At 42.2% G+C, this 27,172-nt stretch overlaps 1 protein-coding gene across 1 annotated transcript; it reads right to left on the reverse strand.

The window, feature by feature from the left end:
- Positions 1–7,616: 7,616 nt before the first annotated feature.
- On the reverse strand, positions 7,617–26,544 carry LSM4 (LSM4 homolog, U6 small nuclear RNA and mRNA degradation associated). Its single transcript, XM_086947005.1, has 5 exons — positions 26,353–26,544; positions 15,800–15,841; positions 15,005–15,103; positions 11,462–11,654; positions 7,617–8,334 (listed from the first exon to the last, which is right to left on the reverse strand). Exons 1-5 carry the CDS (start codon positions 26,353–26,355, stop codon positions 8,246–8,248), a joined length of 426 nt encoding a protein of 141 aa, XP_086803131.1. The 5' UTR covers positions 26,356–26,544; the 3' UTR covers positions 7,617–8,245.
- Positions 26,545–27,172: the final 628 nt, after the last annotated feature.

The following is a 27,172-nucleotide window of genomic DNA, read 5'->3' on the forward strand; positions in this document are numbered from 1 at the left end:
ATAAAGTGGGCAAACCACAGCCTTATTTCGAGCAAGTACTGTCAGTTATGGCCCGGAAATAATTACTTACATGAGATTTCTGGCACTGCCTATTGTGGACTTTAACCAAGCCTGGGCCGGCAGGACAATTTAGTCACATGCGACTTTATCATTACCACCGTGAATCCTGGCTCCATCGGCTGTGCTGCTCCCCTAAGTTAGCCAGTGAGAGGCACCGACTAGTTCGTCCAATCAGCAGAGCCCATGGTCTTGCACGATGCAGTGAAGTCTCTGACTTGTGTTTCTCTGCGAAAACAGCTCAAACAGCAGCGCGGCTGGGGAAATTTATAGATTTAATCCGAGCCGCCTTGCTGCAGTATATAGAGACACAGAAAGAAACCATTTAGCTAACAAGCAAGAGAGACTTTGACAAAATATTCTTTTTAAGTCTAATGCATTTGTACTTTACAGTCAGTGACGATACTAATTTTAAGGTTTTATGTTCTACCAGTTTGTAACATTCACAGGATTTTAACTTGGTTCTTCTTTTAGAATGACAGTATATTGTAACGATTTTAAGTAATTGAACAATAAAACTAGATCATTTAGTCAAGTAGTTGGTTCTTTAAACTCGTCAATTGTGTAAAGCAGGAGACATGGCATCTGGGATTTCTCCACTTTTAGGCATCAGTTAAAATGCGAGGTTGATCACAACTATATCTGACGAGGAACCGTCCCACCCACCATGTATTACTACAATATTACTGACTCTATTTTGTAAGATGATGGAATTGCAAGCAGACTTCCTTCATTATTAATGCAGAAGGACTGGAGTAAGTGAACTTTGTATATCACAATAACCCACCAGCCAACAAGAAATATATAAAATGGCACCATTTAAAGCTTTGTACATATTTTTGTTTTGCAGTGCCTCTGCAGATATTAACATTTATATATTCACAGTCCTACACAATTAAGGGCCATATGTAGGTAAATGGCATTTACCGAATCGTAAATACCGAATTTTACCGATTCGGTATTTACAAATCGGTAAATGCCATGTAGGTAATTATTCGGTAACAATTACCGAATCGGTAAGATTTGGTAATTACCGAATCGGTAATTACCGAATCGGTAATTGACATTGATTCCTATGGGCCTTAAGGCCCATAGGAATCAATGTCAATTACCGAATCGGTAAATACCGATTCGGTAATATTACCGATTTGTCAAAAGAGACAGGGTGTCACTTTGATACCCTGTTGCACCCCTAATTCTGGCTTGTGTGCCATGTGACACACATACATGCCCTTAGGGCATGTATGTATGTGCGCCACATGGCACAGGTGTACATGCACAGATGTGCATGTACACAGGAATTCGTTATTTACCATGCAATTGTATTTCATGGTAAATAACAAATTCCTATGGGCCTGTGGCACTGTTTTCAGTGCCACCTACATCCCATATTACCGATTCTGTAAAATTACCAATTCGGTAATTTACAGAATCAGTAAATTTACAAAATCAGTAAATTTACAGAATCTGTAATATTTTGGCCACCTACATCTGAAACTCAAAATACCGGTCGGTAACGGCCGAAATCGGCCGTTACCGACCGGTATTTGTCCACCTACATATGGCCCTAAATTTCTAAGAAAAGGAAAGAGAGAGGGGTCTTTCCATGGAGATTGTGGAATTGCCACTAAAGGGGCCTCCGAGCTTACCTACCACCAGCACTTGCATGGTTAATAGTTTTCTTTCGCTGTGTGTTTATACAGAATTATATATTTCCACAACTTGCCAAAAGGATAAAAAAAAAATTAAATACAAATGAAGCTCTGACATGCTTACAGTTTAAATGGAGAATCGTTTCATAGAAAGCTCACTCCAGCAATAAGTTCATTGCAACCCATGAAAATACTGTTTATTTTTGATAGGTTATGCATTTAAATATATGGGATCCCCAAGAGGGGAAATTAATCAACATTCTTTTACACATTCAACTTCTTGACAAACATGGTCCTATTTAAAACGTTTTAAAAAGGAAAAATGTAAAAATTGGCTATGTAGAAATGTTACATTTATGTACAGAGGTGCAGTACCTTCCAGATATTTTGCATCATTTTGGGACAATATATTGGTTTTACGGGGTGGTTTAAGTATGTCTCTCTTTTTCAATTGTGTACAACTAACAGTGTCCGAATACCCATATTTCTTGGAATTTTGTAAATTTCTGCACCAGCAGCCTTTACCTCGTCACCTTTCAAAGTATCATTCATTATTCGCTTAATTCGGAGCTTAAATACTTTACAGAATCCTTTCAGATTATTTCTAATTTAAGGAAACGTTTTCTAATTCTTACTTTTATTTATAAAAAATAATACTTAAAAGTTCTCTCTGAAACATCTTCCATATATATGACTGTTAGACCGTGCTTGACATTAAAACATGCTGTTAAATGCTTACTGTCACAAGAAGATATATTTGAATCATTAAAACCATAAATAATATATGAAAAAAAATATTAAAATGCTCAGAGCTCCCCATATTATATTTAATTTACAACCTTTTCCAAGTTTACAGGGTTGCTCTTGATTATATAACAAAGTTTCTAACTGAAATAATGGAATAAATATTAAATTGCCCTGGAATCAGGCGCTTGTATAACATATTGTCCTGGCATCTAGTGCAGGACTAGAACTGAAATAAAAAAGAACTTGTGTTTCATATATGCACGTGAAATGGCGGTCACAAGGAAAGCAAAATGCTTTGTGTGCAAGATGATTTAGTGAGCCATTTTTCTTCCAGGTTTGCAAATAATGTTTTAAAAATTGTAACCAAATGATATTTCAATAACTGAACTTTGGTAAGAAGTTTGTTTTTGAATGTGCAATGTTTAAGTGGGATTGTTTAATCATGAACGTTCTCGATTGATTTGTAAAATACCATTCCTGCTCACCTGGATGTCAGAAGTGAAACGAAGAAGCCATCCATTACTGGTGACAACAAAGTGCTCCAAAGCTCACAATGTCAAACAAGTTATGGAAAGTAAACTTGGGACCCAGGCGGAGGGCATTCGCCAGGGAGACGCAATCTACCTGCAATACTATTTCGCTCACTCCAAATTTGGTAGAATCTTTAGGCGCTAGATTACTTAAAAATAATCCAGAACGAGCTCGTAAAACAAGCTACCAATTTAGTATTATGTTTTTTCTTACTCCGGCTTATCAAGTTTTCAGTAAAAAAATGATAGCCGTGCAAAAATATCAGGGTCTTATAACAAAGCTCCTGAAATGGAGTAGCATACAATGAGGGTTGCACTACATTCAAAATGTGTAATTTGTGACAATATAAAAACCAAATGCTTTCTAGAAAACGTGTGTGAACTCTGCGGCACAAAGTGGTTGAAGTTACTGCTGTGTCGCACTGGCAACAAGATAAAGTGTTTGTATGAATATGCTGAACAGCATCTATAAATAAAAAGACGAATGATGTGGGAGTGCGCGTGTGCCTTGACGCAACAGCAATCCAGCATGCTAACATTCATGCATATCAACGCATCTGTTGACATCCATCTAGGTGGAGGGTTAAAATAAATAACAGCCTGTAAGTAACTGCAGGTTGCGAGGCCATCTAAAAAAAGGGTAAATGTTAAGAAAAGAATATTGCAAAAGAAAAACATTTAGGAGATGATGGGAGGGAGTCAACGCTGCCGAGAGCCACATGGGGGGGGAGAGTGTAAGAGTTGGGTAGAAGGTGATAAAATGGCCGCCGAGTTAGGGTGGGGAGGGCAGACGAAGGTGGAAGCAACACACGAGGGATAAAGGAAAAACATGCACTCACATGAAGAAATAAAGACAAAGAAAACAGTAATAACCTGAATGCAAGAGTGGAACAACTCAATGCATCCAATCAGGAAACAGTAAATAAGAGATGCTCCAGAGGTGGGACAAATAAAGAACAGGGAGAAAAGCCAATGAAAAAGAAGCAGAAAAATGACAGAAAAGAAAGCCGTCCGATCAAGAATAAGTGTCTGCTACGAAGTCCTCTATATTTATAAGTTTTAATGTATTAGTGGCAGTGGGTCCTCAACTAAAGCGGTCTGTAGATCTAAAAAAAAGTTGGTGTCCGCCCGCACCATAACCTCAAAAGGGACAAGAGACTATCCACCTCCTCCCGGATTATCTCACTCCTATGAAGGCTGGCCAACCTACCAGAAGGAGTTGTCGAAAATTCAAATAAAGCTTTTGATATCAGCCTGGCAGCAAATAATGTGCAATGGTGCCCTCTGGCGCACACTTGGACTTTTTCTTCTTTGGTGAGGCAATTTCTTGGACCAGTCCCTTGATGCTTTGCATGGCTCCATCAAAGATGCTGCAGGGGACGCTGAACAAGATTTCAAAAACTGCATTTACCTGGAAGGCCTTACTGAGGCACCTTATTACCTTGCGGCTAAGGATGGAGTCTTTCTAGGCTCTGCAGAAGTTAGGACATCCAAAGAGTGAGTGTCCGGGCGCACCAAAGGAGTGGGAGAGGCCATGGTGGTGAAATTCTTGCCCACGCCCTCTTATATCAGGTTATTTGCATATGGTCTGACACAAATCTTTTTCTGTTTTGCATCCTTATGCTTCAAGCTGTTGAACCAAGTGCCTCGCTGCTTTCTAGGTGAAATGTACTTCTGTAATGAAAAAAAAGCCTACGCCAGGGGTTTATTTACTTCATTACAGGCGGCCACGAATGGTGTTCAACAGAAACAAATGATGCGTGCATTTCACAGACATTTTAGGGGAAACGTCAGGATTGGAGGGAGGGTCTGAAATTACAGAGTGGTGTGGTCACCTTAAACCACAAACACTTGAACTTAACAGTTTAAATCCCACTCTCCAAATGAGCATGGGGTTTAAATCTCACCTCCAATTGAACATAAGGGTTTAAATCTCACTTTCCAATTGAACATAGGGGTTTAAACCTTACCTCCAAATGAACATATGGGTTTAAAGCTCACCCTCCAATTGAACATCAAGGGTTCAAATCTCACTCTCACATTGAAAATAGGGGTTTAAATCTTAGACTCCAGATTTGAGTATTTTTCTGGTCATAAATCACCCTTTTTAGGTGCGAGTTACATTTATGCAAGTTCAGGGGTATTGATGCGACCTTAGAAGGGACATGAGGTGGCCAAGCAAGTGGCGCAACCCACAAACTGACAAACTTTCTCAATAGCTTCACAATAAAAAATTTTTAAAAAAACACTTGCACAGCGGCTTGGGAGAAGGGATAACTCCACCAGGAAGTCACCAATTCAACAAGTTATTTTTCAGTGAGCTACTGACACAACAGTAGAAAACTTGCAATCAGTACATATTGGGCTTCTTAAATTAAGCTTGTGAATGTGATCTTCAATGTCTAGGAAGTTTATTAGTAATGTACATAGCCCAAGCAGAAATTATTAGCTAGTCCATCCCCTCTCTGAGCACTCAAGTAGTTTTCTAAGTATTTCAGCAATTGATAAAAACGTCCAAATCACACAGCACTCGAGTGATTGCAGGGATCAGCAAACATCGGAAATATCAAAGCAATGCAAATACAGGGGGCCTCTAGGAAGGTAGGCGAGGAAGTCATTTTAGCATTTTGAAGCACAACTTTTGTTTACTTTGAAAATTCTCTGCGATTAAAAGTTCATGGCTTGAGCAACTTCACATACCCTTTACAAAAGTGGAAAAGGCTTGGCCTCTATGTCTGCCAGAACTAATGACTGTAGGGCTAATGTACAAAGTCCCCGGTTGCAAGCAGTTGCTATGTTTGCATAACAACTGGTTTGTGACCCTGGCTTATTCTGCACTGTGTTGTATGTACTGATCCGTAGAATTAATATTAATGAAAAAGGACTCTGTTTGCAAATCGTCCCAAGAGGGCCAGGAATGCGGGGATGGAGACTTGAAAGGGGAACAGAAGTCGTACATGCTTTTTTTCTTTCCAACTGCTGCTGTTGTGTTCTAACGGGATGGGGTGGCGGCAAGCCAAAAAAACAGGTGTTGGCAGAGATAACATGTTTGGTATTGGCTGCCAGGCTTTTGAATTTGTCAGTGGTTGCTTTGTCAGGATATTTGTAAAACTTCTTTTTTTTTTTTTAAGAGATGCCAGCCCCCTTACCAAAATAAAAAAACAAAAATTGGCTTAGAGCGAAAACATTAAAAAAAATGTGGCCTAATAAATTACACGTTGCCATAGCAGTCCCTGGTACTGAAGAAAACTACATTGTGTTTATGCACCCCTTGAGAAAGAGAAGAGTGCGGTCACTTACAATAAAGTTAAGCGGCTGAAGTGGGCGGACCCATGATTGCCCATGGTGAATACTGCAGTGAGCGGAAGAAAAATTTGAATGGCACAAGAACTGATCAATGAAAGCTCATCTTAGTATATTATATGTAAATTTTAGTAACACCAAAAGGTCTTGGCTACTGCCAGACCTTAAAACTGTTCAGGATGCTAAGGCAAATAGGGAGAAGGGGGCGGAACCATTCAGTGATCTCCCCAACTGCTGTATGCTTGCTTAATACCCATTGCCCACTTCACAAAGTTGAAGCGGTATCTCATAGACGGCTTCAACTACGCAAATTGATACCGCCCGATGGTGTTGGTATCCAGTCGATGGTTTGCGACCACAAATGTGGTCAGCAACCATTGTTCCAGTCCACTGTGAACCATTGTGAAGGGTTGACTCTCACCGAGAGTAGGCATATGCAAGGAAGGAAACTGAATTTTTACTGACAAAGAATTTTCAAGATCACTACTTTCTTCAAGATCACTGCTTTCTTCTTGAAGTGAATTTTCCCACAAACCTTCTCTGCAGCCCGTTTCAAATGTCCTTTTCCTAATGATTCGAACACGGACACAAAGTGTGAACGGTGAGTCACAAAGATATTTGCTAATCACAACGAGCCTTTTGATATATATTACAAATTTGGATCCTGCAGCTGGGAAGGTTGCGATTTTGCAAACCGCAGGCTTCAAAACCTCAAAATACATTAGTACATCAAGCTCCAGGTTGCTCTCAAGGGAAAACTAACACATTAACTCCCATACATTAATTTACTGGATTTAAGATTGGCACACTGTCAACAGAAATATATCAGAACATTGCCATGAACGTCAGTTCATCAAAAAGCCGAAGGTAGCGGAAGAGGCATTATTCACTATTATGTAATAAAAAATTCACAGAAAACAAAGCAAGTGGAGCAGCCACCAACGTCCCATAGGCTGAGGTGTCCCAAGCATTGACTAAAACAAATCCCTCCACTGCTGTGGGTTTTAAAACACCATAACATCCTTCCATGTATAATTCTCACTTATAGTCTGTAACATAAACTGGATTGTCCATTGGCTCCCTGCAGGAATTGACGGAATGGACTTTTTTTCTTGGATTTTTTTTTGGGGTGTTCTTTCTCAATTTATTGTAAAAAAAAAACACACAAATATGCATTTGAATAGATTCACATTGGACAATACTGTACTAAATTAAAACACTTACAAATGTTAAACATATCAATGTTATTTTCAAGACATTTCTTTCCATGACAGGGCTACATCTCAGCTCCTCACACCAAGCATTACACAACAAACTAAGAGCAGACTGACAATTTAGATTTTTCTATTTATTAATCTTGTTAAACAAACTGAATCTGTTTTTTGTCAATTTAACTTGGAACTTTAGCAGGGCAAATGAACAGTAAGACAAAGCACAAAATGTGTTTAAAAAAATGGTAAAAAAAAAATACATGCTTACAAGGTGACATATTTCAGACTGTTTTGAGAATTTTAAAGTTTGTCAAATTCTACTTTAACATAAAACCAGTTTGTTCCACTAATTACAAAACAAATAAAACTCAAATTAGAAAAACTTTTCTGCAAAAGGTAATAAACACAAAAATGTTTTTTACAAGTGCTTAAAATATCATGACATGATTTTTTTTACTTTTTCCGTTAAAAATATACAAGATGTGGTAGTTGAAATTTTAGCTCCTAGCACAGCATTTCTCCTTTTAAACCGAAATCAAGAATCTCCAACTAAACGTTGTCCACACAATTCTACCAGCAAATGGTAGGAGGAATTTTACAAATTCAATAACAAAGAACAGTGTCAGATTCACTGACTGAGGCGTAGAAATGTATTACTTTAAATAATCGGCAACCTTCATCGAAAACGAAACTCACGGCTGCACGCCAACGTCCAAGCTTACAAAAAGAAAGTCCAAACTGTGTTTCATTGCTTTCCAGACTGTCTGCCTGGTTTCTTCTCCTGCTGTCCTCTCCCACCGCCTGGGGCACCTCTCCCACGTCCTCCAAACACACCTAAAAAATTGTCGGAAGGTTAAGTATCAGAAGTTTCTTTCCCAGCTTTACAACATACTACATGAGTTGATGATATTTTACAAAGTGCTAAAAAATCAGGACACTTGTGATCAGACATCTTGGTCTTCTAGGAGCTTTTTACCTGGTCGAAATCTTCTTAAAGTAAATTTTGCAAGATTTCATAGGTTCAGAATTGTATATGCTTTTTTGCCTGCGAAAGACTAGTTCAAGGAGAATATGATTTGCATTTTCTCCTCCAACCAGTGTCTGCTCTGTTTCTCGCTTGACTTTTGGTTGTGAGGTATGTCTCCGCATTCAGTGGTCACCAAAGTACCAGACTAGCATATATCGCCAACTTCTCCTTAACATTTGAGTCAGAACAAACCGCCCCTCTGCCCAAGATATAATTCTAGCTGGCTCAACACACACCCCTTTCTACAGCCTCCACCCTATATATACACACACTGGTCTAACTATTATTGCGTCACTGTTCTGCACAGCTTTGCTAAGAGTTTTTGATTTGGTTTCTTATAACTGACAGAAGTTTGTATTTTAGATAAGACGTTCTTACAGTATCTAATGGCCATTTCTTTTATTTTAGGGTTTAGTTTGATACACAGATTTCCTTTTCAACTAAAACAATCGAGTAAACTAGTATCATTTTTTACTGTATTGTTTGTTTCTTTCCAGCACCTTTGGAATGGGTTTCCCCTCAGCTTACTGCTAAAGAGAACAAGCGGGCGCCTCGCGCTGACGAGGAGAGGAAGAGGCAGCAGGGGGAGGGGAAGAGAGGAGGGGGCCTGCGCTGGATTCCCTTGCGGGAGCGAGCAGGAACCATATGTCAAAGCTCGCACCCGCAAGGTAATCACCAAACGTGCACGCGTTGCCATTGCAGGCAATGCAATGCGTAGGCGAGACCTAAAAATTGTGTTTTTTTGTAGCCATTTTAACAGACTCTCCTAGCCTTATGTGGTAGAATATATGGACCTTTTCCCAGAACCCGTAGAGAAGTTGATCCCAAACCAATACATACTACAAACCCTACCTCCAGTGGCCATTTACACTCAGGGTAGTCAATTACTGTAGCTCACCCCCCCACCCCGCGACAAGAGGTAAACAGTGGGATCTCATGAAAGGGTGCCTGATGAATCTTCCACTACCACTGAACTCTTGGTGAATCTATGCTCATGACTGCACTGTGAAGGAAAAAAAATATCACTTGTGAAAAAAATGCACAAAACTAAATATGATGAGCAATTCAATAACAATAAAAAAAATGCACTAAGGGATGTTTGCCCTCTTGCTTCTGCACATGCTGGCAGATTAGAGCGTGTTATTGTGTATAAGGGAGGTCTGACCTGTTGCTGCGGATGCCTTACATGTGTGTTTGTTAGCTTCGAGGTGCTAAGGAAGCTTGAATTGCTATACCTCAAGAATTACACGCACTTTCTACATCAAGGAGCTAGGCAACATCATTTAATCACACACAGCCCAAATGATTGGCCTTGTCAATTTTTGTTTCTAGTGACTTGAATACACATCTTTCTCCAAGGAGCTGCTGACTAGTGTCCTACTGAAAGGTACGTATCTTTCAAAAATGTAGAGTTCTGCAACTAAAGAGCTGTTAGGTGAGCATTCACAAACTTAGAATAGGCCCAAAAGGTGGAATCTTTGCATGCTTACATAAACACATCCACAATAGTGCACACTTCCTTACACACAAAGCAGAGACAACACATGCAGCAGTAGCAATGCAAGCATTTCTCGCATACAACACAGGCTTAAACTTTTCTCACGCATAGAGAACAGATACAGGATGCGGAGCAGCGGTACATAGTGTGAGCGTGTAATATGGTGTGTAATGTAATGATCATGAGTGTCATGATTTGGTATGTAGGTTTGTGGTAGTGTGAGTGAAACAGAATTGATGAGAGAGTGTAGTGGCTTGATTTGATTTATGTGAATACGTGTGGGGTATGCTGTGAGTGGAATGATAGTGTTTGTGCACGTGTCCGGGTCCGTGATGGAATGATTTGGGAGCTACGATAGTGAGGATAACCAATATCCAACATAGTATGTGTGATCACAGAAAAGGTGCCGGTCCCAGACTTTTTGTGTCTCATACGAGTCCTATGCCTGTCCCTGTTGTAACTTCCCTGTAAGACTTCATATACATATTCTGTTCATGTGACTCCCGCATGGCCACACCAAGGTCAGTCAAAAAAAGATTTGTGAGTGATCAGGTTTATGAACAGAGTACATTCTAGAGAAGAGCTTGAAGACAGGAAGACCAGGGGAAAACCAATAAATCACCAGCTGGGAGGATGGTGAACTGGAGATGTTGACATAAAGCACAGTGATGTGGTTTGTTATTTCTATAGCCACTGCTCCCTTTCTTCAAATATAACCCAACACATTGCCCTGTAAAGGCGGAGTTTAAACAAAAAATATTAAATACATATAAACTGCTCCTCAAGGAAAAGTTAGTGTTACTTCGCTCCTTAGCATCAAGGAGAACAACAACCAGAAAAAAAACAGAACTGTGTGCATGGGAGTAATTGTGATGCAACTTAAGGGTGTTTGTTAAAGATGATTGCGATATGAATCTAATCAAAGCATTTCCTCCATTTCCCAACACATGGGAGGAAAACGAAGCAAAGCGACGTAGATATCACACTAGTTTTTTAATTTTAACTGTGTGCATTATTAATTAAATTCCAATTCCATACATAGCAACAACAAAAAATTCAAAGGAAATGTCTTTGCTGTAATTATTCGTTGCCACAGAAGGATCAGGAAGGCAGATCACAAGATTGAAAAGCTGAATGCTTCGGCAAACCGAACATCAAGCCCATTTTCTTGAAAGAAAAAAAAAATACCCTCAAAGTAAATCTCTGAAGCTACTCAACAGAGGTTCTGATTTTCCAACAGGACACTAAAGCAACAGGCTGGGATTTTAACAAGGCCTTTGTTTGCCACCCCATGCTATGACAACCATCCAAGGAATGCACTCACAATATGGACTATTCACTGCGCGCGATGCAATTAAGGAACAACACAGACACCTACGCAGACAAATACATACATATCCACCAGTAATAATTTTCATATGCTTGAGATTTTATACCTCGACCAGCGCCTCCAACACCCCTCCCTTTTTGCTGCTTCTGTTGCTGTTGCATTCCACCGCCGCCACGGCCCCGGCCCTTGGACAGCACTTCCTCTTTCACCATGTCGATAATTTCATCTGGAATACGCAGGTACTTAATCGTGCTTCCACGAATGTAGCATTCGGGCATCCTCCAGAATTTGTCGCCATCCTGATGAACACAAAGGAATAACAGAAGGTGAAAAAAAAGGATTCTGAAGGAGGGGGAAGGGGATGTGCGACAAGAGCTGATGGAGGATTTTAGATGCTACAGTTAAAAATGAGCAGGTGGTTTATGCGTGAAAAGCTTTGTTCTTCTGTACATTATGGCCTTCATCAAGTAAGGCGAAGTTAACACAGTAGTATGAAAACAGAGTTAATGAAATAGCATCAAATGCATTCAAAATGGTTCCATTCTCCTCTAATCTGCAATACAGACCAGTAAGTATTCTGTTGCCTCATGTATGCCGACGTTGCTCTCTAAGACCGGGAACCCCATGTCAATTTGGACCCCAATATTCGAGAAGTATTTAGATTTGAGGGCCAGACTGGTATACAGATAAACTGGGCCAAGTCTATCATTTTTCTTCTCACTAATACTACACAAAGTTTTGCCTCTGAATTTCCCTTGGAGTGGGCGACGAAGCTGTTAGGTACCTCGGAATCTGGCACAGCCGTGACAGAGACGAGCTGTGGCGCTCTAACTATGGTTGGATGATGTCCTGGCTGGAGGACAGAATCCATATCCTCCCTACTGCTTCCTGCACATTTTCTCCAGCGATTGCGCTCTAATCGAATATCACTGACATGGGGAGGGAAACACCCCAGAGTTGCATGGGAAATTCTTACATTACCATTAAGACAAGGGGGTTTAAAAGCCCCAGACATGACACCTTATGCATTCAGGCCTAATATTTAAATATTTAGTTATACCCTATAAGATTTCAGCCGCATATGCCGGTTGAGGTGGATGCGGCCTCCCCAGTGCTCCTATCGACTGCGCTTTATCAACCTTGCAAACTCCCATGCACAGAGATTGATATTGTCGGGTGCTTTTGGTGGGGGTGTGATGGCCTCCGCACTCATCTACACTGCATTTATGCCCCTCCATGCCTTTGGCTTACAATCCAATGCTATCAGCCCTACAGGATGCCGGTGCTAAAACACGAGCACGCAGACAGAAATTATTCACATATGGTGATCTATATCCTGACTGACAATTACTCCCCCCGTTCACGCTTGAGGAGACTACACACCCCACCATGCTAGACATACTCCCATATCCGTTCTACAGGCTGGGCGCAACAAGCCACTGCCTACACTACATGCCCTAGAACATATATTGACAAACGCCACCCCTCGCAGACTAGTTACATGTCTGTATGCAATCATGCAAGATAAGGCACACATTTACTACCCAGAGGCCAAAGCTAAATGGGCGATGGGTATAGACCCACCCCACCCACCTCCAGAGGAACAATGGACCTATTGGTGCAAACAAATTGCAGCCCTTTCGCCTAATTACAGACTCAGACTTATTCATTTCAAGTTTTTACACAGATTATATCACAATCACGAACAGATACAGGGTATGGGTCTGCTGGTGGAGGGGTACTGAGAGATGCTTAGCACTCCAGGCTTCCTTCCTTCAACTGGCCTGGAATTGCCCTAAAATAGCAGCTTTCTGTAGCGTGGTACATGCCATTATTCACCAGATTACTGGTCACACTCTACAGCAAACTCCCCATATTAGTTTAATGGGCTGTGTCAGACATGTTCTACCTGAACATCGGCGCCTTACAGTTATGCTCTTACTTCTGGCCATGAACTAAATTGACCTGCACTGGGGGAGAAAACTTGCACCAAAGGCTGTGTCTTGGCTACAAGATGCCTCCTACTGTCAAGAGCAACTGGCCAAATATTGGGAATAATTGCCGCCGACCTCTCGCCGTATAGACATCTGGGAGCGGTTTGTAATGTACTTACGATCACCCATCCCCGTTGCAGAGGGATGTAACCTTACCGGCTATTGCCTGCCCATCATTCTGCGGGTTTGCTGTCTTCTGTACTATCTAATGTGGTATCAGTAGTTCTAAAACAATTGCTTTTTTTCAGTCACCAAGACTTACATCTGCCCGAATTTATGCTCCAAAGGTGTCATAAATTGATCACCCTGACTTTCCTGTGAGAAACAGGTTAACGTCCATGTCATGAGAACACAGGAGCTTCATCCAGTGGTCTGTCTTGCTGCTGTGATTTTCTTGGGCACCTTGTGATCACAGATTGTCTAGAACTTGACCTCTCGTTTTCTCACTTCTTATTCTACTGCACGTCAATATATCTTACGGCATAAAAATGTGCAATAAATTGTGTTATTAGTGGTATAATGGAAAATCCTGCTCTTTGGTGTCCGAGTACAGATCACAAACTTGGCATGACTTCTCCTGCTCATCTGCAATTAACACAGCAGGGAAACATTTGCAGTAAGTGCAAATTTCACCTATGGTGGAATTGGTCATGCCAGCTGTTAATTTATTGTGTATTGCAAAAAGGCGCAAGGACTCGTTTGAGGGGGCACTGTATTTATTCCCTCTTTAAATAAAGAACAGTCTGGGAAAGCCTCAGTGGACAGGCAGTTTAGATGTTCAAAACAATGCTTCTAAATGTGGTGGTAAGAAATGTTAAATGATACCTTATTCCAACCAAAAAGTAAACACCAAAGAGAAACAGAGCGAGGTAGTACACAGAGTATCACAGAAACAAAAACAAAATTATTCAATTTCCCAGTAAAAATCTATTTCACACTAGTGCTAAGAAACTATGTTGAGCACTGTCGCAAGGAAGCAGGATTCTAGAGGTGGGCATTCTTGGAAAGTACAAAACATCAACACTTAAAATTACGTTTTTTCTCTATGGCAAAATCCAGTCAACGGAATTATACAGGACTTCGGGCCAATGTAAATACAATCTCTCTTTATGAGACTATAATTGTGTATGGCCCTCATTCTTATACTCCAAAAGGGTTATAGCTTTAATTGGGCCCGGAAGATGAGAAGGATTTCCTTTAAAACCATATAAGCGATTGAGTTAAGGATAGTGTGGTATCCATTTGCTATGTGAATAAAGCCTGTTTGAGCAGGACTGCAAGATAGAATTTGCGATGTTGAGTACGCTAGGTATGAGTATGCTAGGAGAGAGTATTTAGTCAGGAATCAGTTATGGTGATAGGAAGGAGAAAAGCTTATATTACAGTCTACACTGCTGGAGGGGATATGTATACACTGCGATGAGTGTATATTGTTAAATATAACTAACTATTGGACAGATTTTCCTTGTAAGGAAACCGGAAATTCTACAGAAAGTGCATATCTAGAATTCATATACATTTAAAGATGTACAGCAGATTGCGTTTTAGAAATGCAATTTGGCCTGCGTTACAGAGGCAGAGATAAAAAAAAAACACCTAGCTAACTCTAACCACCTAGGAATTGAGGGTTGTGAAAATGAAAAGCAAGTACCTACCCTGGAGGTACAGATCACTTCTCGGAGATTGATGTTCATCCAGTTATCACAACTCACTAGATGGCCGTTATAAGTTTCTCCATTTTTCAATTCCACCAACTGCAAAAATTAAAGAAAGTAAAGTTAAACATGAACTGGAAGGCTATGTTGCGTGCAAGGAGAGGGGTTGTGGCCTAACGGCTAGATTGGTAGACCACAAAGCTGGGGAACTGGGAATCAAGTCTCGGCACAGATGCTCAACATCCTGCGACTCTGGGCAAATCACTTAATCTCCTCGTGCCTAACAAAATGAATGTGTTGGTCTGTAATGCAACTGGTGCTTAGGTAAAGTGCTCCAATATCTTTGGATCGAGTTTGCGCTATATAAAACTCCCCAAAAAATAGTACCAATAACTTCTACAGGCAGTTAAAAGACACAAGGCAAGGATGAAGGAGTTGCAGAGTAGAAGCTGGGCAGGTAGGAGGAAAAGCCACCCACAGTAGTGAAATGCTTACAAGCAATTCTTTTAGAGACTTGTGGGAAGACAGGAAAGACCAACAATGGTTTGTCTGTGGTTTGCCCATGCAGTGTCCCACTCAGGGCACTTTAAAATCGATACACCACTAACTACCATGCAAACTCTCAGGTTTTCTTTTCCGGAAATGCATTCTCACCCCAAACCAAAAACTGATATATCTGAAGCAAAGAATTAGAAGTGGCCTTTGAGATCGGCATAGAAGAACTCTCCGATTCTTTACAGATGATGTTTCTTTTGGACCATCCATATAAGGCTTTGAAACTATTTATTTACTCACCATAGGGTGATTCTGAGCAGTCTTCAGTAATGATAAAGGCAGCTGCAAAAAACAAAGGAAACAACAAGTCACATAAACAATGTCAATCACCAAAACAAGGCACAGTCAAGCAGTAAGGAAGTGGACCCTGTTTATGTTTAAAGATAAAACATTAGGTTTTGTAGCAGGGTTTCCGTTCTCAAGTTTCACATCTAGTATATTTGCATCCTTGTCAGATGCAAGAATATATTCTGAAGTGGCCATTGCTCCAAAACCAGGATGTCATACCTTCGTATGAGGTCTCACAAATAGTTTTAATCAGGGACACAAATTACTGGTAGGGGTATCCTAGTACTACAAATCCAGATGTCATGCTCGAACGCAAGACAATACCTATGAATGGTAATCACATGTACAGAGAGACAATTCTTCTTAAGTAAAGGCTTTAAAAATCCATTAAACAAGATATAAATAGACAACTAAACGGAGCAACCCCAATAGGATTGATGTTAGAGGTGTGGAAAGCATCCAAGAAAAATGATTTGTTCCGAGCAGCTGCATGGTGGTTACAGCATATGCTGTGGACTTTGAAACTGTGCAAGCTTTTGGAGAGATGATTTTAATATATCAGAATTTGTCCCCAATATTGGATTAGGTAGTTCTCCGTTAACAGTGGTATTCCAAATTTGTGTAATGATGATTGTACGCTGCCTAGCGGTTTGAAAATTCAAGTCTATCAGGCAATGAATGTTGAGAAGAAACAAATATTTATGGCATGAAAAAAGGAAATTAAAGTCCTTTGTTCACGATTAGGTTTTAGATTGCATGATTATTGCAAAGAATTGGGATATTCAAAAGAAAAGAAGACGAGCACAGTAAGTAGTTTAACAACGTGTATGTATCAATACATTGCATATATGTCTGATCACGTCTCAACTGCTTAATCAGGTTTAGTTAATGGATAAAATTAAAAACGCAAAATACATACATTTTTTGTGCATTTCTATATGATGTTACATTTGATAGACATATTAGGAGTATAATAGTCCAGGGATGTAGAATTCCTATAGCCCGATGTCCAGGACATTTTATTTGGGGTCAAGGACAACAAGTTTTCATGTTTATTTTGTCCTTGGGACAAGTAGGCCCAACCACCTACAGCACAAATCCATTGGCTGCCAGATCACAGTCCACATTATAAATCAGGAAAGAGCATTGTCTGCAGTTAAGGTAACAGTTATGTTCATATGTTAATACTGTTCAAATTTGTATTCATGGTTCATTAATACAAAGCCTTTATTATTAGGCTGACAGCTCTACGGAAATGTAAGTACAGACAGTACTGCTGACAGTGGTTCCAGTAAAATAATGTGTACAGATGTTTTCAAAGTTTAACAATTTGAGGCTCCATTTAATGCTTCCAGGTGCTCTCGGATTAGATGTAAATATTTGCAAAAGCTTGAAAGCAAGACCGAGGATTTTTTGCTTTCAAAATAAAATGGTTTATGAAAAAAATGCAACCAAAAAAAAAACGTTTAGCTAAACTACGGTGTAATTTCAGGTACCATTTCTTTGAAGCATCATGTAATAAAATGTGTTGATGGATGCTAGTATTTCCCAAAAATATTCATAATAGAAAATCAGTGAAACCAGTTTCAACAAAATTATATGAAACATGGAAAAAAAAGCATTGGCAAAGTGAATAGGTATGACATTAGTGGTCAGCCTTTTGATTTTGTCAATTTGTGTCTTGTTTTGACATGGTTTTTGTAAAACGTTATTGTTGAGGGAACAGCCGGGCCCTCATCTTTACAACAAACATTGGCAAAAGCTAAAAAATGTTTGTCTCAAAAAACCCACGCTGCCACAGCAGTCAGTTCCTGGCACTGAACAAAACTATTTTGTGTACCGATGCGCTCCTTGAGAAAGAGCAGAATGTTGTCGCTCACAATGAAGCCAACCGGTTGATAGAGAGAGAGATCAAATTTTAATAAAAACAAAAAGTCTTTGTTAACGCCAGACCTAAATAAGGGCCCAATTCTTAAGTAAAGTCACAAAAGTGCACTCCTGGCATATGTTTTAGCATTACTTCATGAATTCACAATAACTTACAGAAGTAGGTCAGGAAATCGCATTCCTATAAAATATTTGTTAACTGCATTTTAGCACGAGCAAATATGCATGTATACAATTGCTCATGCGGAAATCTGTTGAGCTGTAACAAGTTCACTCTGCACCAACTACTTTTTTCCTCAACCCCGGAAGAAGTTTTACTTCTGCCCTCGTCAGGAGTAAATTTCCAACCTTTTTCTGTGTGGGGAAATATTAGAGACGAGCTGTTGAAAACCCATAAAATATGCAAGTTAGTAGGTTTGCACAGACTCAGAAGGGCATTCCAACCATGGGGAACTATTGGATACCGCTACCTCCAGTCCCCAGTATGTAGATCTATGGAAAGGTGGCAAAATAAGGGAATTGTTAGTATTCAAAATCTACCATGGTATAAGCTCTTGCTTAATCAGAGGCTAATATAAGAGCTCTTATATAATGAGATTGCCGTCATAATTTGTTGTCGTACTACGTGGCATCAAAGGGACAAGTGGATTTTGTTACAGGACAAGTAGATTGTCCTGTAAATCTGGGAAACTAATCTGAAAACGGCACACAGTTTTCTAATTTTTGAGTTTGCACCATTATAACTGCTAATGTTGCCTTTCCGGATTGCGATATGATCAAATGGACAGGGTCCCAAGTCTTGTGAATTCCGGGCACACTGACTAACAATGGGAGTCAAAGTCCTATTCCCTCACTTCCTCGCTAGCGTGGTCAGTATAAGATTCTTAAATCTGCAACTTCATTTGGAACTCCTCTCACGAAAATCCATCCTGGAGCAGTCTTTATCAAGAGTAAAAGCTGGTCTCCTAATTAGGGGTGGGCGGCCAGCTACGCTCCGTGCACGGAGTGTGCGTAGTGCCGTCTACTCCGCTTTTTGCGTAGCCAGGCGGCACTACGCACGCTCCGCAGACGGAGCGTAGCTGGCCGCCACCCGCCTCCCTCCCGCCCTCCCTAAATACTTTAAATTAAAAGTTTAAATTAATTAAAAGGCACTTACCTTGCCCGCCGCTGCCCGCCGCGTCCCCGGGGCTCGCTATCTTCATTCTGCCTTCTTGTTTACTAATGCGCATGCGCGGGCGGCCGCGCATGCGCATTTCTCACGAGAAAATGCGCATGCGCGGCCGCCCGCGCATGCGCATTAGTAAACAAGACGGCAGCAATGAAGATAGCGTACCCCGGGGACGCGGCGGGCAAGGTAAGTGCCTTTTAATTATTTTACACTTTGATTTTAACGTATTTAGGGAGGGCGGGAGGGAGGCCTGCAACTTCATTTGGAACTCCTCTCACGAAAATCCATCCTGGAGCAGTCTTTATCAAGAGTAAAAGCTGGTCTCCTAATTAGGGGTGGGCGGCCAGCTACGCTCCGTGCACGGAGTGTGCGTAGTGCCGTCTACTCCGCTTTTTGCGTAGCCAGGCGGCACTACGCACGCTCCGCAGACGGAGCGTAGCTGGCCGCCACCCGCCTCCCTCCCGCCCTCCCTAAATACTTTAAATTAAAAGTTTAAATTAATTAAAAGGCACTTACCTTGCCCGCCGCTGCCCGCCGCGTCCCCGGGGCTCGCTATCTTCATTCTGCCTTCTTGTTTACTAATGCGCATGCGCGGGCGGCCGCGCATGCGCATTTCTCACGAGAAAATGCGCATGCGCGGCCGCCCGCGCATGCGCATTAGTAAACAAGACGGCAGCAATGAAGATAGCGTACCCCGGGGACGCGGCGGGCAAGGTAAGTGCCTTTTAATTATTTTACACTTTGATTTTAACGTATTTAGGGAGGGCGGGAGGGAGGCCTGTGGTGCGTAGTGGGGCTACGCGGAGTGCGGAGGTGGGCGTAGTTTCTCGCCCACTTCACGTAGCTCCGCGAAGCCCCACTATGCACACTACGCCCAGGGCTACTCCTAATCCAGTAGCTGGCAACAGTGGCACAAGTGCTTAGAGATAATTTCTCAGAAGTGTGCAATAAAAGGGTCATTATCACTGTTGTGAAATGTGGTAAAATTCAGCCCTGCTACAAGGCCATGCTAGAAGGTGTGGTGGCAGCACTTCTGAAGGTCCGCTGAGCGCTGGGGGCAGACTGCGAGCAAGAGAAACAGCGTGGAGCTCTTGTCATTTTTAAATCAGTGTCTAATGCTCGATACTTTTATTAAATTCAACCCCCTCACTGTTCTTACCTGATTTTATCCGGGCCAGACAGCGGGTGATCTAATACCCGTTCCCTCAGTAGGGTGTGCCTCCCTGCCCCGGTCCATCACGGCTGACGTGCCGCTTGTTGTGGAGGGCAGGCGCCATCTTAGGTGAGGACCTGGATCCCGGCGGTGCCGCGCGCTGCGGTCTAGTTGAGGGGGGGGTTTAGACTCAAATTGCAATGGCCCCCCGGAAGCGCAGCGGGCGCGCCTAAGGTAAGCCCGTCTGCACCCGTCCGCGGCCGGCTGGGGCATGTCTCCCTGCCCGTCTGTGTAGATACTCGTCCTCTGACTTAACCCATTTACATGCCCAACGGTCCCTTACTTCCGCCATCCGGTCTAGACTTGAGTCATTGGGGTTATTTTGCGTCAGGGAAAGTTTTCCTGAGATAGACCTCCTCCCGGCCCCAGTCCCAGTCCATCCTTCTACTACACCTCTCCCCCCAGATATTGACCGCCTTCCAACTATAGGGCCCATATATTCTACACTCAATGTGAGCTATCTCAACACTCGCTCACTGGTAAAACATCAGTTGGAAATTTTTAACTATTTAGATTCTATGAAACCTGATATATTGCTGCTGACCGAGACCTGGCTTAACGAGGAGTCTGCCCCAGATATTCTTGCCGCAATTCCCACTGGCTATTATATTCTTCAAGCCAATAGAGCCTCTGGCAGGCCAGGAGGCGGGGTAGCAGCTATTATCAAACACTCTATTAGATTCTCCACTCTGACTGCTGTCAGTATCCCTTTGGTCGATTACCTTGTGTTGAGACTGGAATCCCCAGCGACACCTTATCTGCGTCTTAGCATATCGCCCTCCTCAGTCCATGCCTAATTTCCCGATGATGTTTGGTGATATGCTTTCTCAACTAGTTATTAACAATTCTAAAATCTTAGTCCTAGGAGATTTTAACTATTGGCCCCTTGATGAGAAGGAGAGCGCTTGCTCTGTTATGTTTTCTGATCTTTTATCGGGTATGAATTGTAGTCAACATATAAACGTAGCAACTCACATTAAAGGTCATGTTCTGGACCAGGTCTGGACCTCGAACCTGGATATTTCTGTTCCTCTCATCTCTCCCTGTCTTTGGTCAGACCATTCCATAATTTCCTTCTCTCTCACGGTCACCTCCCACCCCAGTAGGGCTTTGGAAGGTAACCTTTCGGCCCGGAATTGGAATAGGGCCGACTTTAGTGAATTTGTCAATCTACTTAGGACCTCTATCCCACCCCACCTCCCCCCCCCTCTGATTTTAATGATACCCAAGCCTCTGCCCTAACGGGCTGGCTCGAATCAGCCAGTAACGTTGTTGCCCCTTTCAGGCAGATCAAGCTTAAGCGCCTTCACGATGCACAAAGGTGGTTTACCGAGGATCTTAAAGACCTAAAGCTTGGGCTCAGGCAAGCCGAGCGCCGTTGGCGACGAGGCTATGCCGCTGACATGAGGCTGCGGTTCATGTCTCTGCTTAAAGAGTATAAAACAGCGGTCCTACATGCAAAGACCTCCTATTTCTCTAAAAAGATCGTTGGCTCGGCCCCCAAATCTAAAGAGATTTTCTCCATTGTGGAGGAGCTGCCACACCCAGATATGGTCACTATTAAACCTCTCCCCTCTTGTGCGCTCTGTGATTCCCTCAACCAGTACTTCGTCGACAAAATTGCTAATATTAAAAATAGCATTTTACTTGCGCCCCTCCCCTCCCTCCCTCCCATGCTTAATTCTTCCCGGTCTTCCCCTAACTCTCAGCGATAGACGCAGATACCTCCAATCTTGGAGGAGGAGTTTTTAGCTCTCTTAAATAAGGTTGCCTCTTGGTCTCGCGCTGACTGCTGTCCCCCTCTAATTCTTCGTGAGGCCTTCACAGCTTGTCCGCTCCCCCCTTTGGAGCTTCTGAATAAGTCTCTTTCTTCTGGCCTGGTTCCCTACTCATTCAGTCGCAAAGGTTGTGCCCATCTTAAATAAACCTACGGCGGACCCTTTGGTCATGAGTAACTTTCGCCCCATTTCTCTTCTACCCTACCTCAGTAAAGTTCTCGAGTCTCATGTTACTAACATCTTGAGCTCATTTATTGAACTTTCTCAATATCTTGACTCCCAACAGGCCGGTTTTAGACCCGCCCACTCTACGGAGTCTGTCATACTTTCAGTTATGGAGGAACTGCGGAGAGGGGCGGACTCCAACATCAGTCAGGTTTTGGTGCTTCTGGATTTGTTGGCCGCCTTCGACACGGTCGACCATGATATTCTGGTTGACCATGTCGGGGAGGCTGGCATCCGGGGTACGGCCCTTGACTGGGTCCGATCCTTTCTGAGTAACCGCCACCAGGCGGTCCGGCTTTCGCAGTTTACTGCTGACAGGGTCGGACTGACTTGCTGCGTCCCGCAGTGTTCCTCCTTATCCCCCTTTCTTTTCAATTTATACCCAACCCCCCTTATCCGTTCTCTTCGAGGTAGCCATGTCACCGCGTTTAATTACGCGGATGACATCCAGTTAGTCTTTAATATCGGCTCCTCGGATCAGTCAATTTTCAGTCTACCCTCTGTCATATCAGTGACTGGATGGGGGTTAACCACCTCAAGCTTAACCCCGACAAGACAGAACTGGTCCTTGTCGGGGGCGCTGCCAATCCATGGAAATCCATCTTTTGGCCTGCAAGGTTGTGTCTTCCCCCCAGTCCTGTCGACTCAGCAAAAAGTCTGGGGGTTATCATCAGCAACGATCTTACGATGAAGCCCCAGATCAATGCTGTTGTCTCCTCCAGTTTTTACCAGTTGCGGAAAGTCCGAAAGATTGCTCGTTTTCTGACCATTGAGGCCCTTACTCTAGTTCTGTTAGCTTTAGTCATCTCGAGGATAGACTATGCCGATTCCCTCTACTCTGGCATCCCGGCCTACCTAATGAAGAGGCTGCAACTTGTTCAGAATCAGGCCGCACGTCTTATTCACCATCAACCTAGGCACCAACACGTCCGTCCTTTGTTAAAATCCCTTCACTGGCTTCCCGTGTCCGAGCGGTGTAATTTCAAACTAGGTTGTACTATTTTTAAGTCCCTTGCCGGAACGGGTCCGTCTTTTATTTCCTCATTATTGCACCCTTATGTCCCCTCCGGCAACCTCCGTTCTTCCCACCTTGCCTTGCTTAAGGTTCCGGGTTTCAAACGGAAGAAACACGGAGGCCTGAGATTTTCTTTTCTTGCCCCTTCCTTTTGGAATTCACTCCCCCCCAGGCATAAGATTTGCTTCTCTCTACACTCGTTTCAGGTCCCTTCTTAAAACTTACTTGTTTTGTAATGCTTACTACTAATGCCTTTCGCCCTGCGGACTGTCTATCCCCCTGTGCTCGAGCGCCAAGAAACCGTTAGGTGTTAGTTGCGCTTTAAAAATATTTTTTACATTACATTTTTACATTGCAAGGCCAAAATTAAAACCGGAGTTTAATAATAAGAAAAACAAAGGAGTCTCTTCGAAAGGTCTGTAAGAAAATTGACATGTATTGGGCTTGCTGCAAAAATATGTGTCGTCCTTACTGAACTACTATTACAGCCTGTGTTGCTACCACATGGTCATTCAAGTCTTGAAGGAGCAGTTTTAGACCTCTTCACAACACCCAGTGAACTAGCTCTATGTTTTGATGTCAGTTCAGTACATTCCATTAAGAGCACAACTTCTGCAAGGGGTCTCCATAAGCTTTTGCATCAGCCATTTGGTCTAGCCTCCCCAATCTACTCCTGCATCTAATTACGCCTCCCCCCGCCTTAGGGGAATATTGAAGAAAAAGAAATAAAAAAATTTGATTAGATGCTATTTCCTTATTTCTCCGTTGCCTTCTCTGTCCAAATTTTTCAACTGGAAAATAAACTGTTCACTATCTCATGTTATGCCTATAGTTTATCACTTCCTACTCAGAATAACTTTTGTTCTAGTCAATCCAGACATTACCTAACGTTATTGTTCACACTTGTTTAGCTTCAGCCTGGACGCAAGACATCTAAATCAAACAGATCAGATGTCTGGAAGGCCTTTCTATATATTGCTTGCATAGTTCAAACACAGCAGGCTCACAATATTGTTGCCTGGATGCTAATATATAATGAAAGATTTATTAAGCAATTACAGTTGAAAATAATGCCCACAGTGACAATGCAAATGAACCCTAAGATATTTGATGTCCCAGAATTAGTTGGATACATAGGCTGTTTGAAGATCAACAAAAAATAAATATTAATGTTCAACATTTGTGTGGTGTATCCCATGAACTTTATTATCTCTGGTTCCAAATATACCTTATAAATGCCTATCCTAAATTAGGAAGATTGACAGAATTTGAGATTGAGGGAAAGCAAGCATGATCCAAAGGCCTCTTTCAAAGATTTATTCAGGAACTTGCATAAGGCAGAATGCTATTTCTTGACTTTGCGAGTCAAACAAGAGAAGAACCTGTAAAACCTATCTGTACTGAAGGAGTCAAATGCACCTGAATTATTTGGAGGAGTGATGTTTGCCACACCCAGTCAGCCCTACCAAGTACCATGCAATAAGAGTCAAACTAACGCATTCTCGTGCCTGTATCCACATCACCACATTAAAATGCTTAGTCACGCATATTAAGTTAGCTCCCAGAAGGCCAATTAGACACTACAGGCAGCGGACTTTTTGGGGGTATCATTTGCAAAGCAGCAATCCGCGATCTTGCTGTGCGCTGCTGCTCGAGGCAATTATGAGCAGTGGCCCAGGTCGAGGAGTGGGTGACTTGTTGCTAGGTGTCAAGCTGGGTACCCTGATAAATTTGTTTACTTGTGCTTTCCTTTAAACCATTTAGGCTGTGGTCTCTAGGTAGCACTCGCAGGATTGTGGATCCAGCTTAACACATTTAAAAAAAAAAAAATAAACAGGCTCCGGACCAAGCCTCTGCAGGTAAAACTTATTTTGTCAGACCTGTTTCAAACCAGTTGTTTGTACAACCGCACAAGAAAAGGGAGCACTAATTTCCACCTCCCTGATAGGAGCGGAATTGAAACTCGTCCTGCGGCTTCTGTATGAGAGCAGTATTAGTCTGGTAGTTTTCAACAAGCTCAGTCCGGTGAGGTTCCAAAGTAATCTGCCTGAGTGTGTTCAGTATATAATTCAAAGATTTTGGCCTTGGAAATTTACATTTTTTTTATAAAAAAGGTAAAAAATATAGAAATAACATTGCCCCCTATTCAGCAATCTGAAAGTGTGTTCATTGCGATTTGCCGCATTTTAACCCTTTCGATGCTGATGACGAGCTCAGCTCGTCATCACCCACGGGTGGCGTGTGCTGATGACGAGCTGAGCTCGTCATGTATCGCGGAAAAGGGAAAACAGCCGCACAGCGCAAAAATCGCCGCAGCATCGATGCGGTTAATGAGGTTTTGCTTTTGGACATGACGACACTAAAAAGGGTAGATGGACGATATTATAGTGGTCTTCCTAAAAAAATATGTTTACGGGAACTGCTTTTTCAAAACTAAACAGAGCAGTTACAATATTTGGAATTCTGTTTCTGTATATTTGTGTTCTCATGCATAGGGGACATGATGGGAAAGTGGCAAGCCGATATAACTGACAAGCCATCCTGCCCTTGGATGACTGAAATCTTCAGTCTGTTCTTGCTTTTCACAGAAGATGACTTTGCTTTCTGGTCTGTTTTACGGCAATTTCTAAACCTTTTTAATGCGAGAATTCCCCAACAGTTATCATATTTCATGGCTATAACTGCGTCATTCAATTTACGATAACGTGTCACACATATGGCCTTAAAATGTCACACATAAGCAAACTGAAACAATGGCAAATATGGTAAGAGCCCGAGTGTCGCTTCTACACAGTGCACAGTATTAGAATTTAATTTTTCGTCTCGCAAAAGCAACCCGTGGAGGACTTTTATCCCAGAAGCAAAAAGGGGTGTTTTCTTCAAACCAGCAAAGATCATATTACTCGTGGACTAATCAGGCGTTCGGGTTGACTGTTTGAGACCTCCATTAAAGGTACAGTCTTGCCATTTTTTTACGGTGCCTGTCAAATTGGGTTGAGACCAAAATGGTTAAATAAGAAGAGGCCTCTTTGACTTTAGTTTCCATAAAATGAGACTAAGGTTTTTTTGGGGGGGAAAATCCCATTTACTGTTTGAGAGGTTCACGGACTCAAGTCTGTGGAGCCCTGCTACACACCCCTCTACCCAGCATCATGCAACATTTGTTTTAAGGGCCCCCAACAGTCCACCTCCCCCAGCCCCAGCCCCGCCATCACTTGCCATGGTGCCAGAGCTTCCGGCGTCCCTTTTCTCTTGCCTCCGTCACTCCTTCCGCAGCGCGCGCGCCTGCTCCAGGCCTGATTGACACCTCTCGCTTCCAGTCGCCTTCTGATCAATGCCGATAGCTGACCAATCGAATCCCTCAGCACGCACTGCCTATGCACTCCGCTGAAAGCAGCGCATGTCGCGGGCTCGTGACGTTTGTTTAGCGCGTGGAAGAAAAGCTGGAACGTGAGGATTCAGCGTAAAAGAGGCTAAAAACTAGACAGCGCACACTCAAGGCAACCATATGAGTGGGCGGCCATATTGCAAGTAGGAAAATGTACTTCTTGCTGGAAAAGCTCTAGGTAATTTTTTTTCAAATCGAGAACTTCGTCACAACTGTTCCGTCACTATTTGAACTTGTCCCTTTCTGTTTCGGTCATGTTTTTAGCGTAGCCTACTACTAAATGACCACGAGATGGCAGGCTAAGCATAGCTATCAAATGTCCAATTTCCGGTTATTGATTTTGTAAATGTTATTTTTATTTACAAACGTCCTAAAATATGTCTATGTTAGGGTTAGTTTTTGAAATTTTAGAAATGTTCAAAGAGTTCCAAGACTATTCCTGGAATTCTACAATTGCACATAAATGCAATTACAATACAATACAATACATTGCTGCAGGGGGTTGCGGTAGAAAAGTACATTTCCGAATGCAATTTTTTTATTAGCGGTAAACTATTTTCCCATTCAAGAAGTCCTCTCTGCTGTACCCACATAATTTTAGGGTTACGGTTACTATAATCCAACAAGACATCCTGAAAAAGGCATGAACTG

Source organism: Lissotriton vulgaris, chromosome 12 (genome assembly GCF_964263255.1).
Source record: "Lissotriton vulgaris chromosome 12, aLisVul1.2, whole genome shotgun sequence".
Lineage (NCBI taxonomy): Eukaryota > Metazoa > Chordata > Amphibia > Caudata > Salamandridae > Lissotriton > Lissotriton vulgaris.

Bases quoted from the DNA above. Each gene is read 5' to 3' on its own strand.
- LSM4 (XM_086947005.1), bottom strand. The intron at 15,104-15,799 runs GTGAGTAAATAA...TAATTTTTGCAG, and splicing joins CTGCTCAGAATCACCCTATG to TTGGTGGAATTGAAAAATGG. The intron at 8,335-11,461 runs GTATAAAATCTC...ACAATTTTTTAG, and splicing joins TGTTGGAGGCGCTGGTCGAG to GTGTGTTTGGAGGACGTGGG.